At 66.4% G+C, this 12568-nt stretch overlaps 1 protein-coding gene across 8 annotated transcripts in view; it reads left to right on the forward strand.

The window, feature by feature from the left end:
* PPFIA4 (PTPRF interacting protein alpha 4) overlaps positions 1 to 12568 on the forward strand; it is a 46065-nt gene that overhangs the window by 19050 nt on the left and 14447 nt on the right. For 6 of the 8 annotated variants that reach the window (XM_041760570.1, XM_041760579.1, XM_041760603.1 and 3 more), the window contains 15 exons: positions 616 to 699; positions 953 to 1084; positions 1267 to 1329; positions 1872 to 1963; positions 3854 to 3962; positions 5359 to 5567; positions 6713 to 6953; positions 7358 to 7393; positions 7605 to 7738; positions 7980 to 8146; positions 9931 to 10024; positions 10320 to 10401; positions 10793 to 10993; positions 11554 to 11616; positions 12076 to 12102. In XM_041760570.1, coding sequence (XP_041616504.1) covers positions 616 to 699; positions 953 to 1084; positions 1267 to 1329; positions 1872 to 1963; positions 3854 to 3962; positions 5359 to 5567; positions 6713 to 6953; positions 7358 to 7393; positions 7605 to 7738; positions 7980 to 8146; positions 9931 to 10024; positions 10320 to 10401; positions 10793 to 10993; positions 11554 to 11616; positions 12076 to 12102 — 1734 coding nt within the window. The remainder of the gene's footprint in view (positions 1 to 615; positions 700 to 952; positions 1085 to 1266; positions 1330 to 1871; positions 1964 to 3853; positions 3963 to 5358; positions 5568 to 6712; positions 6954 to 7357; positions 7394 to 7604; positions 7739 to 7979; positions 8147 to 9930; positions 10025 to 10319; positions 10402 to 10792; positions 10994 to 11553; positions 11617 to 12075; positions 12103 to 12568) is intronic. The other 2 variants (XM_041760616.1, XM_041760624.1) reach the window with 1 other exon arrangement.

Raw genomic sequence — 12568 nt, forward strand, 5'->3', positions numbered from 1 at the left:
AGGTTTAAGGTTAGGGATTAGGGTTAGGAATTAGTGGTTATGGTTCAGGTTGTGGTTAGGGTTAGGTATTAGGGTTATGGGTTATTGGTTAGGGGTTAGGGTTAGGGTTAGGGTTAGGTTTAGTAGTTAGGGTTATGGGTTGGTGTTAGGCTAATGCACTTTATGGGTGCTGTTATCATCCATCTTTATAGTCTAGGAGATTCAGTCACATAGGGGTCCGATAACTTGCCCATCGCCACATACCTGAGAAGAGAGGGAGCCAGGATTTGAACCCAGAAAGTCTGGCTTGCATCTCTGCCCTTAAGTGCAGGTCCATCCATCTACCTGGAGGCATAAAGGAGATTTACGGTAGCTCATGCTTTGAAGTAGAGTTTTTTCCTGGAAGTGTGGGGTAGTTTGGACCACCAGCTGCAGGCTCGGAGCAGGAAGAAAGGGTTGGGGAAACAGCAGTCAGGGTGTGGATATTGCTTGGGAAGAGGGCAGTGCTGGTGGCAGTTGTGCTTCCAGGTAAGAGGCCCCGTCCCGGACAGTACCCTGGCTGAGGGTGTGTGGGATGCAGGCCCTGAGCAGGAGGGCCGAGCATCTACGGCTGCACTGACCCATGCCTGCTTCCAGGCTGAAGAAAGGCATGGCAACATTGAGGAGCATCTGCGACAGCTGGAGGGTCAGCTGGAGGAGAAGAACCAGGAGCTGGCGAGGGTGAGGGCACCGGGCTGGGCTCCCCAGGCAGCCTCCCCAGATGGCATGTGGATAGGCCTAAGAAGAGTGGGCGCTGGGGGGATGGGGCCTGGGTGGGGACAGAGCCATGGAGGGGCCAGAGGAGGTGGTCTGGGAGCCGGAGCCAGGGGCTCTGGGCCTACCAGTAGGGGACAGGTGAGTGGGCTGGCGCCGGGTGAGGCGCGGGGATGGGCGACCCCGGGGTGACCTGGGAGCAGGGGTGCTGGCTCTGCAGGTGCGCCAGCGGGAGAAGATGAACGAGGACCACAACAAGCGGCTGTCGGACACCGTGGACAGGCTGCTCAGCGAGTCCAACGAGCGGCTGCAGCTGCACCTCAAGGAGCGAATGGCGGCCCTGGAGGAGAAGGTGTGGTGCGGTCGGGGTCGGGGTCGGGGTCACAGGTCTCGGTGGGCGGGCCCAGGGGAGCAGTTGGGGTGTCAGGGCGGGGCGTGTCCTGGACATAGGCCCGGTGGGCAGAGCTGGGGAGGCAGGGGCAGGAGGGGCAGGAGGGGCGGCGGCGGGTCCCCAGCTCCCGGCTGTCCCCCCAGAACACGCTGATCCAGGAGCTGGAGAGCTCCCAGCGGCAGATCGAGGAGCAGCACCATCACAAGGTACCGCTGCGGGCGGCCTGGGCGGGCCGGGCTTGGTGAGGAAGGAACGCGGGCGGCGCCGGGCTGCGCAGACGTTATTTCGCGGATCCTCGCTAGAGCCCGTCGCGGCGGACGCCTCGCCACCCAGGGTGAAGACGCAGAGGGCGTAGGGCGGGCGGAGAAGCAGGGCCCGGGTCCGGTGGGGCCTCGCTCCAGGTGACGCAGGAGTCCCTGAGCCGGGAGGACCGTCCCCGGCCCTGCCTCAGCCGCGTCTGTGCCGCTGCCGCGCGTCGGGGGGCCAGGGCTCAGCAGCTCTGCCCCGCTAGAAGCCTGCCCGAGACAGACCCTCCCCTGGCCCTGCCCCTCTGCCGCCCCTGCCCACCCTTCTGCTCGCTTTCCAGTCGGACCTCTTCTCTTGGTGTCATCTGTGGGCCTGGCCGGGGCCCCTGGCTTTGGACTTCGCAGTACATTCTGCTTCCCCCCAACTCTGCTGTCCTTTTGTCCCTCTCTCCCCTCTCCGCCCCTCCCTGGCCCCCCCCCCATCCCGGGTCTGCCTGGCACAGGGCCGCCTGTCTGAAGAGATTGAGAAGCTGCGCCAAGAGGTGGACCAGCTGAAGGGTCGAGGGGGGCCGTTTGTGGATGGCGTCCACTCCAGGTACTGGAGCGCGGGAGGCTGGGCGTGCTGGGATGGGGTCCTGCCCGGACCCTGAGGAAGGAGGCTTCCTCCCACCAAAAGACCGCCCAGGACCTCAGGGTCCTCCTCCTATCCAGGGTGGGACACCGAGACCCCAAGAACGTGGTCGAGGTCACCTAGCTCACTTGGGCAGCTTGGAAGGGGCGCCAGGCCTCTGAGCAGAGGCTGCCAGGAGGCAAGGAGAGGCAGGATGCTCCCGCCCCAGTGCCACGGGAGATGCCCTTGACGGGTCTGCGGGGGACGTGCTCACCCTTGTCCCGTAGGACCCGCTCACGGACAGTGTGTGGCTCATTCTAGTTCTTTGGAGACACCGTCTTTAGGGCTCTGGAGGATTGTTGTTTGAGCGTTCAGGCCACCGAGGTTCAGATAGCTGGCAGTGGGCAAAGGGCAGCGCCAGGGACGGAAGCGAGGCATCCAGAACTTCCCAACTGTTGGACGCTGAGGTGCCATGTTGTGGTTGTGACATCCCCTTTTCTGAGAGCATTTTAAGATATGGTGAGTGGTATTTTTTAAATTAGATCCACGTTTTGGGGAACTTCTGGATTTTTCTCTACATGTTGTGAAGCGATTGACATTGAACTGAGACCCCAATCCCGCCGCCACTTCTCCACCCAGAGCGGCAGGGTGAGGACGGAGGATGCTGCTAGTAGATGCCACTCAAGGTTCCGGGCTCCTGGCTGTTTTCTCTCCAAACCACGGTCTCACAGAAGAGCGTCTTTGAGGTCCCTTGAGTGATGCTCTTGCTGTGTCAGGGCAATAGGGATCAGCTTCCCTGGAGGGGTTCAAGGAAACGTGGAGACGCAGGGCTGGGATTAGGGAAAGGGACGATGACCTGGAGGAAGAGCAGCCTGTGGGCGTCTGGGTGGTAGAGACGTGAGTACCGTCTTCGCTTCACCAGGAGCTACTGTATGGGAGACGGTGGGGAGAAGCAGGCAACGGAGGCAGGGAGTGGGAGTTGGGGTTCCTCTGACTTCTTCCTTCCTGTAGGTTTCTCAGAAGAGACCCCCCACCCACCCCAGTGAATAAGCCTCATGACCCAGGAACACCAAGCTATTTGCACTGCTTGCTTTCCTTGGTGGTTGAGGATTCTTGGCTTTGGCCATAGGAATACTGGACCCATCACGGAGTTGGGGCTGAGGTGCAGGACAGAAGGGGGGATGAGCAGTAACGCCCCATTGCAGCTACCTCATGCAATGCACCGTAGGCTTGCCCTGTCCCCATCCCCGGGCCCTGGGCCCCTCAGGCCCCCTCACACCCCAAACTCGGAAGGCGTGGGGAAGAAGTCCACGAGGGAAGGCCTCCCAGACATTACTGGGATTCTGAAACCTCGCCCAGGGGGCATCCGGCCCACATCCCTGATAGAACAGGGCCTCTCGAAGCCTCCGGGGGATGGGGAGCGGCCTGGGTTCATTTTGGCCAGGATTATGGGGGAGCCCACGGGCGGTCGCTGGGGAGAAGACAAAGAAACAAAGACCCTCAGGGCTAAAAAAAAGGATCTTTAGAGACCCTCCCTTCTAGTCTCTCAGGGCCACGAGCCCTCGGCCCGAGTACCCCTTTGATGGAGAGCTCAGCTTTTTTTGAAGCCACCAGTTGCATCCTGAGCCAAATCTTGCCATTCGAAGGTGCTGCTTACGTTAGATGGAAGCTGCTTCCCTAGAACTTTCTGGATCGTTCTGATCCCTGGGGCACCAGAGGCTAAATCGCATCTCCTGTTCACACGGCGGCCCTTAGCCATTCACAGTAGCCCTCTGCCAGCTGAGGCTTCTCTCCGCCAAGCCGAGATCCCTCGACTCTTGGGCCTGGTGGCTGCGCGCGGGGCCTCAGCCTCAGGGCTGCTCTCCCCCCCCCCAGGTCGCGCTCGGGCAGTGCAGCGGATGTGCGCTTCTCCCTCGGCACAGCCCCCCACGCGCCCTCAGGCCTGCACCGCCGCTACTCGGCCCTCCGGGAGGAGTCTGCCAAGGTGAGGGTGGGGGGTGAGTGTGGAGGGGTCTCCCCAGGGAGCTTGGGGTCAGTCCGGCCGCGTGCCTGGCTCCGGTTTCACAGACGGCTGGCGTGCGGCACAAATCCTCCCCCTCCCGTCCCCGCGTGTGGACAACAGCTGCAGCCCTGGGGTTGGGGCCATTGTTAGCTGCAACAGCTGTGCCCCTCACCTCGGCCTCCTGGTGGGCAAGTGGCGGGGCTGGCGGCCGGCCGGTCCCCGCGGCCCTGCTGAGGCCAGTGCACGTGTGCCCGGCGTGCAGGCGTGTTTCTGGTGGTCAGGGTGGGAGACGCAGGGCTGAGGTGGACTTGGCAAGCTTCCTGGAGCAAAAGCTGTGGTTTATGGGGTGGGGAGGAGGGAGGTAGGGATGGCGGGTCACGAGGCCCTGGGGATGGCACCTGAAGCTTTCGGAGCAGCAGCCTTGTGTTCCTGCTGAGACTGGCCCGGGGTGGGTGAGCGGGGGCAGACGGGGAGATGCAGGCAGGGAAGGGCCCCTGCGTCCCACACCCTGCCCTGAAGCCAGTCCCCGCCTTCCCTAAGGCCGAGGCGTCCCCTCATCTCGCTGTCCCCTCGCCCTCAGCTCTCTCCGTTGCTAAGAATGCAGCAGGAGCCCAGGAGCTGGAGATGCGCCCGCCGGGCTCGGGGCTGTGGGAGCCAGAGGATGGCTTAGGGCACCTCGCTATCCCAGGCCCGCCCCCTGCCCTCCTGGCGCGGCCCACGTCTGTGCTCTCTCCTCTTCCCCGCTTTTGCGGGCTGGAGAGGTTTGTCGGGTTCCTCTTCCCCGCTTTTGTGGGCTGGAGAGGTTTGTCGGGTGCCTTCCGAGCGGCCACCACCCCAGAGGGCTGACCGCGGGGTGCTGCGGTGGAGACGCAGACGGACAGGACCACTCGGCTTCCCTCGGGCCCTGGAGCCCCATAGTGACTCTGTGTGTACAGAAGGGGTGGCCTTCCCGGAGAGCCCGCTGTGGGCCACACCCCGTGCTAGGTGCTTCCATGCGTGTCCCCGCTCTGCTCTCACCGTCACCTACGACGTGGGCAGGCACCACTACTGTCCCCGTTCCACAGATGAGGGAACTGAGGCACAGAGAGGTCAAGCAACTTTACGACGGTGGCACAGCTACTGGTCAGGTTTCCCAGCAAGGCCGCCTCTATCTGGGACGTGTCCCTAACCATTCTGCTACCCGGCTCCTTGAGCTGTGCTTTAAGTCCCCCGGGACACTTGTTACAGTGCAGATTCTGAGGCCTGAGGCCTGAGGCGGGCCTGGGACCCTGCGCTTGGCGAGGGTCCTCGGGAGAGGCCGGTGCGGCCGGGATGGGGGTGGTCCTGCTCCTGGGCTGTCTGGGGTCTTATTACGACTCTTGTCCCCTCCTTTGCTAAGGACTGGGAGCCGTCCCCACGGCCTGGGGTGCTGGCCCCCGCTGCTGCCCCGGCCTTTGACAGTGACGCCGAGATCTCTGACCTGGATGAGGACGAGCCCGGGGGCCTGGTGGGCTCCGTGGACGTTGCCTCCCCCGGCGGCCACTCGGACGCGCAGACCCTGGCCATGATGCTGCAGGAGCAGCTGGACGCCATCAACGAGGAGATCAGGTGGGGCAGGGGCAGCCCCTTGGAAGCGGGCTCCCAGGACGCATGGTCTCGCAGCCGCACCTCCGAGTGCTCCGTCTGGGCCCAGGTGCGGGGCGGGAGGGTGCGACCTCGGCTGACCCTGGGGGCCTGACACTGGGGCCCTGAGCCCGTAGCCCCCGCCGCCGAGGCCCAGTCGCGGGAGGGCTTTGCGGGTGCTCCGCTCGGCCGTGCATCTCGGGGAGGCAGCGCTGCTCCCGCTTCCCGGGGAAGGGACAGGAACCCGGGGCGCTGTGTGGTGTGCCCGGGGCGGAGGCGGAGAGCCGGGCTCCCATTCTGCAGCGTCCCTCATCCTGGCGAGGCTCGCAAGCGGGGAAGGGGACGCCCACCTGGGCTGCAGCTGCCCCTGGGGACACTTAGTCGCGTGCGACCCGCCGCCAGGCCACATCTGAGCCCAGCTGCACCAGGCTTTACGGCGCCGAGGGCTGCGGCCTCCATGGTTCCCCGACTTCTGGGTCTCACAGACCCGCTGGAAAGGAGGCCTCCCTCCCTGACACACACGCACACGCACACGCACACACGAGGGCGCCGGCGGGAGAGTTCGCACGTAGGGCTGCCGACTTGTGTTCTGCAAAGGAAAGCACCCAAGGGCCCTCGTGGCCCCTGCACACCCCCGGGCCACGGGGGAAGGGCCCTCTAGCGCCCTCGGGTCTCGCTCCCAGTCGGCGCACACGCGTGTGCGTGTGTGAGGGTGTGCGCACGCGCGTCTCCCGGGCCCCCTCCCACCCCAGCCCCTGCAGGGTTATCGTGGGTTTTCTCGTTTCTCTGTGGAACAAAGTCCATCAGGGGTCGGTGTCAGTTAAAGGATGTGTGTTTGGGAACGTCAGGTACGGGGGAAACTGAGGCCCCTGAGCTGACTCGGGGCTGCCCGTGTAGTCTGGTAGGTCGAGTCCTGCCATCCGGGATGGTTTGTGTCCCGCCGGCTTGGGGCCTCCTTTCCCGGGGACGGCGTCTGTTGGACTGGGGAGCTGTGGTCGCCGAGGTCAGCTAAGGAGGAAGGGATGAGACGTGGTGTGAGCTGCAGGGGGAGCAGCGCCCGGGCCCGGGTGGGGAGCGTGGCACAGGCCTCGCCAGGGCCCACGCAAGGCCTGCTTTCGCCTCCCTCCCAGGATGATCCAGGAGGAGAAGGAGTCCACGGAGCTGCGTGCCGAGGAGATCGAGACTCGAGTGAGCAGCGGCAGCGTGGAGGCCCTCAACCTGACTCAGCTGCGCAAGCGCGGCTCCATCCCCACCTCGCTGACCGCCCTGTCCCTGGCCAGCGCATCCCCTCCGCTCAGTGGCCGCTCCACACCCAAGCTGGCCTCCCGCAGTGCTGCCCAGGACCTGGACCGCATGGGGATCATGACCCTGGTGAGTGCCCTGGGGCGGTGGGTGAGTAGCCCGGGGGCTCTCAGGCCTGCTGGGCTCCGTCCTCGGGGGGCCCAGCGTCCTCTTCCCACGATGTGTGCCGACCCAGTGTGTGGGGCCCCCGCCTGCCCCCTGGGGTCGCAGAGGGCCTGCCACGCGTCCTCAGCCCCGTCTCGTGTGGGCACAGAGCGCTCACGAGACCCGCGGCCGGCCCGGACGTGCCCCTCTTGTCCAGAGGTGGCCCTGGCTTCCGTCTCCAGGCCAGCTCTTCTCCGCTGTGGGGTTGTCTCCAGGCCTGTGGGAGGCACTGATCCCTATGTTCCCCTCCTAGGACCCTGGGCCCCCCTTGGGTTGGCTCTCGGGACCCGGAGGGTGAGTCTGAGCATCCCCTCCCCTCTCTCTTCCAGCCCAGTGACTTAAGAAAACATAGGAGGAAGCTGCTGGTGAGTGCCGCCCAGCCGAGCCGGGTCCTCACGGGGTCGCCCCCCAAGGCCGTCCCCTTTGGCCTCCCTCCCCTGGGCCCCGAGTCCGGTATGGCTCAGAGAGGCCCCCCCTTCCTGCCGCGCTTCTCCAGGCTCCTCTGCCTCGTCTGGGCTGGGTAGGCAGGCCCCAGGTCTCTCCCTCTATTCCCTGACGGCTCCACTGTCTGTTCAGTCGCCAGTGTCTCGGGAAGAGAACCGAGAGGATAAAGCCACCATAAAATGTGAGACTTCTCCTCCTTCCTCACCCAGGACGCTGCGGCTAGAGAAGCTTGGCCATCCAGCCCTGAGCCAGGAAGAAGGCAGGAGGTACGTGCCCGAGTCCGCGGACCCCAGGGTCGCCGGGCCCCTCCCCTGCCTCTGCAGGGCCGAGTCTCCCCCGTCCAGGTGTCTGAACGCCCCCCCCACAGCTTCTGTTTGAAGGACGCGCTGTGTCCCGGCTCGCCTGCTCGCGCCCACCCCTCCCCCACTTACTGTGAGGGCTCCCTGAGGCCTGGCCCCCGGCCCGTGATGGTGAAAGTGTGTTTCTCCCCGTGGCTGTCGTCCTCAGTGCTTTGGAGGATCAGGGCAGCAACCCCAGCAGCAGCAACAGCAGCCAGGACTCCTTGCACAAGGGCGCCAAGCGCAAGGGCATCAAGTCGTCCATCGGCCGCCTGTTCGGGAAGAAAGAGAAGGGCCGGCTCATCCAGCTGAGCCGGGACGGAGCCACGGGCCACGGTGTCTGTCCTCCCCCAGCCAGCGGGCGCCCGCAGCGGGCCGGGGCGGGAGGGCGTCCTGGGACCCTGGCTCGTGGGCCCGCGGCTGGCAGCGGCCGTCGGGCAGATTCAGCTCGGGGGGGCTCCCCGGAGGCAGCGGGCCACAGGCGGGGGCCTCGGAGCTTCCAGGCCGCGTGGAGGCTTTCTGTGCTCGGGACCTTGGGGAGGACCTTCCCAGTTCTTCCTCGAGGACCATCCGCTCCCGACTAGGACTGGCCTCCGGGACGCAACGTGTCCTGGGACCACGGCTCCGTAGAGGTCCTGTGGGCGGCATAAGCGCCCAGGCAGGCCTGGCACTCGCTCCTGTGCGGATAGAAAGTTCTGTGCACTTGGCGCGGGTCGGCGCACAGTAGGTACCGGCCTCTGCCCCGCCTTCCCCAGGCCCATGTTCCTCTCCACCCCCCACCCCCCCAGTCAGACCCGTAGTGAGCAGCTGCTGTACATGCTGGGGTCAGAGTGGGGCCTTCCTTCGGGGAGCGCGGTGCCTTGCAGCAAGCAAAGCGACGGCCCCAAAACCCTGTGCTGGGAGCCGGGTGCTGGGGGGCGTCTGGCTAGAGCTCGGCCCTGTGGTGCTAGGGACGCCAGGGGGGCTTCCTCTGCTGGGCCGCAGCTGGGCTGCTGCTGGAGGGCGATGTAGGAGGCCGCGCCATAGGGATGCGTGTAGGGACTGCAGGCCCTGGGGAGGCAGGTGCTGGGTGCAGGGGCTTCGAACGGAGAGGGGGGCTGGGGGGGCAGAGGTGGCTGCGGACCCTAGGCTGGGGCAGCTCTGAGGGGCCACAACACGTCCCCCAGGGCAACTGGAGCAGGGCAAGTGCCTGCCAGGCAGGGGGTGGGGGTGGGTGGGCTAATCAGCTACAGGGAGGAACCTTTGAACCCAAAGGTGTAACCAGACCTTCTTGCCACTAGCGGAGGAGGAGGGGGAGGGGAGGAGGAGAGGAGGAGGGGGTTCGGCACCTGTCCTCTGCTTGGAAGGAGGTAGGGCATCCTGCCCCAGCCCGCAGGGGCGCAGGGGATGGTGGAGCAGGAAGGGGTGGGGAGGGAGCCCAGGAGGGTGGCCTGTGGGCAGCCGAGCCGTGGGAGGGCCTCTGCTCCCCGCACCAACCCTTAGACGGCATCTCACGTGGCGTCTGGGTCGCCCACACCCACTGCCGTGTGCGCCGTGCGGAGCGACTGAAACTTGGTGCGTTCTCCCCCGTGACCCTCGCGCAGACCCTGTGGGGTTGGCATCTGCTCAGCGACCCTTGATAGGAGGAGACAGAGCCTGGAGGGTCGCCCCTTGTGGGCCTGCAAGTGAGGAAGGCCGAGGGGCAGGCATCTCAGGTGTTTCTCCCCCTGGTCAGGTCGGGTCATCCTCTCCGGCGCGGGGCCTGTTCACACCGGGCTCTCTGGGTTCCCTTGGACTCGCTTTGGAGCAGGGCCATGTCCTGTGTGGGCTCCTGCTGCTGTGGGGGCACCGCCTCGGTCCGTCTGGCTGGGGCACACCTGCAGGGCTGAGGCTCCGGGGAGGCTCTCTGGGCCGAGGAGGCCGAGGAGGAGGAGGACCCGGGGGGGGGGAGCACTGGACGGGGACCTTTGGAGGCCACGGTGGGGCTGCTGGGTGTAGGGACAGAGTGGAGGCCCCGGGGCAGCAGGTGGTCCTGTCGGGCCTCCCAGGCTCTCGAGCACCGAGGAGCCTCCGCTGCCCGGCTCAGGCCCGGGCCAAGGGGGTGGGGGGGCCGAGCTCACATGCCGTCTGTCCCCTTCCAGTCATGCTGACAGACTCCGAGCTTGGTCTGCAGGAGCCCATGGTGCCTGCCAAGCTGGGGACCCAGGCAGAGAAGGACCGGCGGCTGAAGAAGAAGTAAGAGCTGGGGGTGGCCGGGGCCGGGGGGCAGCCGGGGCCCACAGCCCGTCCCTCAGTGCTGGGCCCAAGCTCGGCAGCCGGAGCCAGGCCCAGGCCTTTCTGAAGGGGGTTGTTGGCCACACGGGACTGGCGGGGACGGCGAGGTGGTTGTCAGGATGAGCCGGGGGGAGGCTGGGGGCAGGACGGGCACCCTAGTGCTCCAGGTGAGCAGCAGGGGTGGCGTGGGGCCGGGGGTGGGGTCAGCAGGGCTGGGCCAGGGGGACAGCAGCGAGTCTGTTCCTCTCCCCACCAGACACCAGCTGCTTGAGGATGCCCGCAGGAAGGGAATGCCCTTCGCCCAGTGGGACGGCCCCACTGTGGTCTCCTGGCTGGAGGTAGGCCTGGGGGGTCCCCTGGGCCCGTGGGGGACGGGCACTCTCAGCCCGTGTCTCCGGGGCCGGGCCCCCTTCCTCCGCAGGGGCAGGGACGGGGCACTTGGGAGGCGGAGCCGATGCCCCCGGGAGCTTGGCGTGGGTCAGGGACGCGACACCCTGACCCTCAGGCGGCCCCGGGAGCGAGGCACCGCGTGGTCTGGGATCCCCACACATTCTCGGGCCTCAGATTTTCCATCCGTAAGACGGGAAAGAGACGCATCTGGTGACGGTCACCCCACGTGTCTGATTCTTCTGCTCTGCTTGCTCGCGGGGCCACGGATGCGCCAGGCACCTGGCGGCGGGGCCCAGGTCGGGGGAAGGGTCTGGACCTGCTCCGTGCCTGTGCCTGCAGCTCTGGGTGGGGATGCCCGCCTGGTACGTGGCCGCCTGCCGGGCCAACGTCAAGAGCGGCGCCATCATGTCGGCCCTGTCGGACACGGAGATCCAGCGTGAGATCGGCATCAGCAACGCCCTGCACCGCCTCAAGCTCCGGCTGGCCATCCAGGAGATGGTGTCGCTGACCAGCCCGTCCGCCCCGCCCACCTCCCGGACCGTGAGTGGCCCCCGCCCAGGACGCCCGGGCGCCGGGGAGACTGTCCAGGCATGGGACGATGGCAGGCTTGATTCCCGCCCTTCCCGCCCCTCGGAGGACCCCCTGTCCCCAGGACGTGGCTTCCGGGGGCCTCAGCGGCCTAGTTCCTCCACGTACTGCCCGTGGGCCCAGCTGCCTGCAGAGCTCTGGGCGGGAGGGCTCGGGGGGCTCTGCGTCGATCGGAGGCAGGCAGGCAGGCAGGGGCGTTTGTGACCTCGCTCCTGGCCGTGCAGGCCGTCCACAGGGTGCGGACCCTCGGTGGCAGCTCGCAGTGCCACCCGTCTCTGTGACCGGGACCAGCCCGTGTTCCAGACCCGCACCCTCCGTTCATGTTCGTCCAGAAAACATTTGCTGAGCATCTCCCAGTAATCCCGGGAGCTGCTCAGGCCGACAGTGCGGGCTCAGGGCCGGGCCTGGGGGACACCCGGGGGGGACGTTTGTCCTCGTGCTCGGGCTTCCTGGCCCCAAGGGCGTCTGGGGACCCGCACGCAGGCCCAGCTAGACTTCCTCTCTGCCTGCAGTCTTCCGGGAATGTCTGGGTCACCCACGAAGAGATGGAGACTCTGGCGACACCCACCAAGACAGTGAGTCTGGCCCTGGGCCTGGGCTTGGGGCTGAGGACGGCCGTGAGGAGGAGGGGACAGTTGTGGCGGTGGGGGCACAGATGGCCTAGCGTGAGGTCGGTGCCCCGTGCGTGTCGGGTCCCGTCGTCAGGTGTTGGGAGCTGGGAAAGAGGCGGATGGGAGAGTGTGCGGGGGACCGGTCCCTGCTGCGCTGCGGGGGGCGGGCGTCGTGGCCAGAAGCCGCAGGGTCCCTGCCTTGGGCTTGACCCCGGGGCCGGGGAGCGGGAGAGCCTGCGGGGCGCATGGGAGCGTGTGTCTGGCGCCCGCGCAGTTGCTCCCGTGTGTCCCAACAAGCTGCCCTGTGCCACCCCGGGCCCAGCCCCGGGGTGTCTGCTCCCTCCTTGGGTTGGGCCCGGGGTGGACGCTCCCAGGGGTCTTGACTTTGCCTGTTTCCCCGACACGCTGCGCTCATCCCTGCAGGACAGTGAGGAAGGCAGCTGGGCTCAGGTAAGACCCCGCGTGCCCGGCTCTCTGCCCCGCGGGCCTGCCGGCGTCCCCGTCTCTTTACGTCCCTGGAGGGCCGTGCCCGGGCACCGGCCTCCCCCCCTTCCCGGGGGTGCCGACCCCCCTCCCCAGCCAAGCCTGCTGGGGCCCCTTTGCTCAAGGGCAGACGCCTGCTGAGCCGCCTCCGGGGACCAGGCCCTCTGGGTCTCCGGGCACAGAAGCGACAAACCACGGCCCTCCCTTGGGTCCGGCAGAGGCGAGCACTAGATGCGAGCACACGCGTGGCCCTAGGAGTCGTCCTCACAGGGCGACCCGGCCAGGCCCTGGGCATGAGGGGCCGTGTCCTCAACCCGTGGAGCCTGCAGCACAGGACACGTCACATCAAGTGCAGAACCCAAGCCCAAAAGATTCATAGGATTTTATAGCAAAGCTCAAACACAAGAACCTTCATATCTGTTTTTAGAGGCAC

Source organism: Vulpes lagopus, chromosome 1 (assembly GCF_018345385.1).
Source record: "Vulpes lagopus strain Blue_001 chromosome 1, ASM1834538v1, whole genome shotgun sequence".
Taxonomy (NCBI): domain Eukaryota; kingdom Metazoa; phylum Chordata; class Mammalia; order Carnivora; family Canidae; genus Vulpes; species Vulpes lagopus.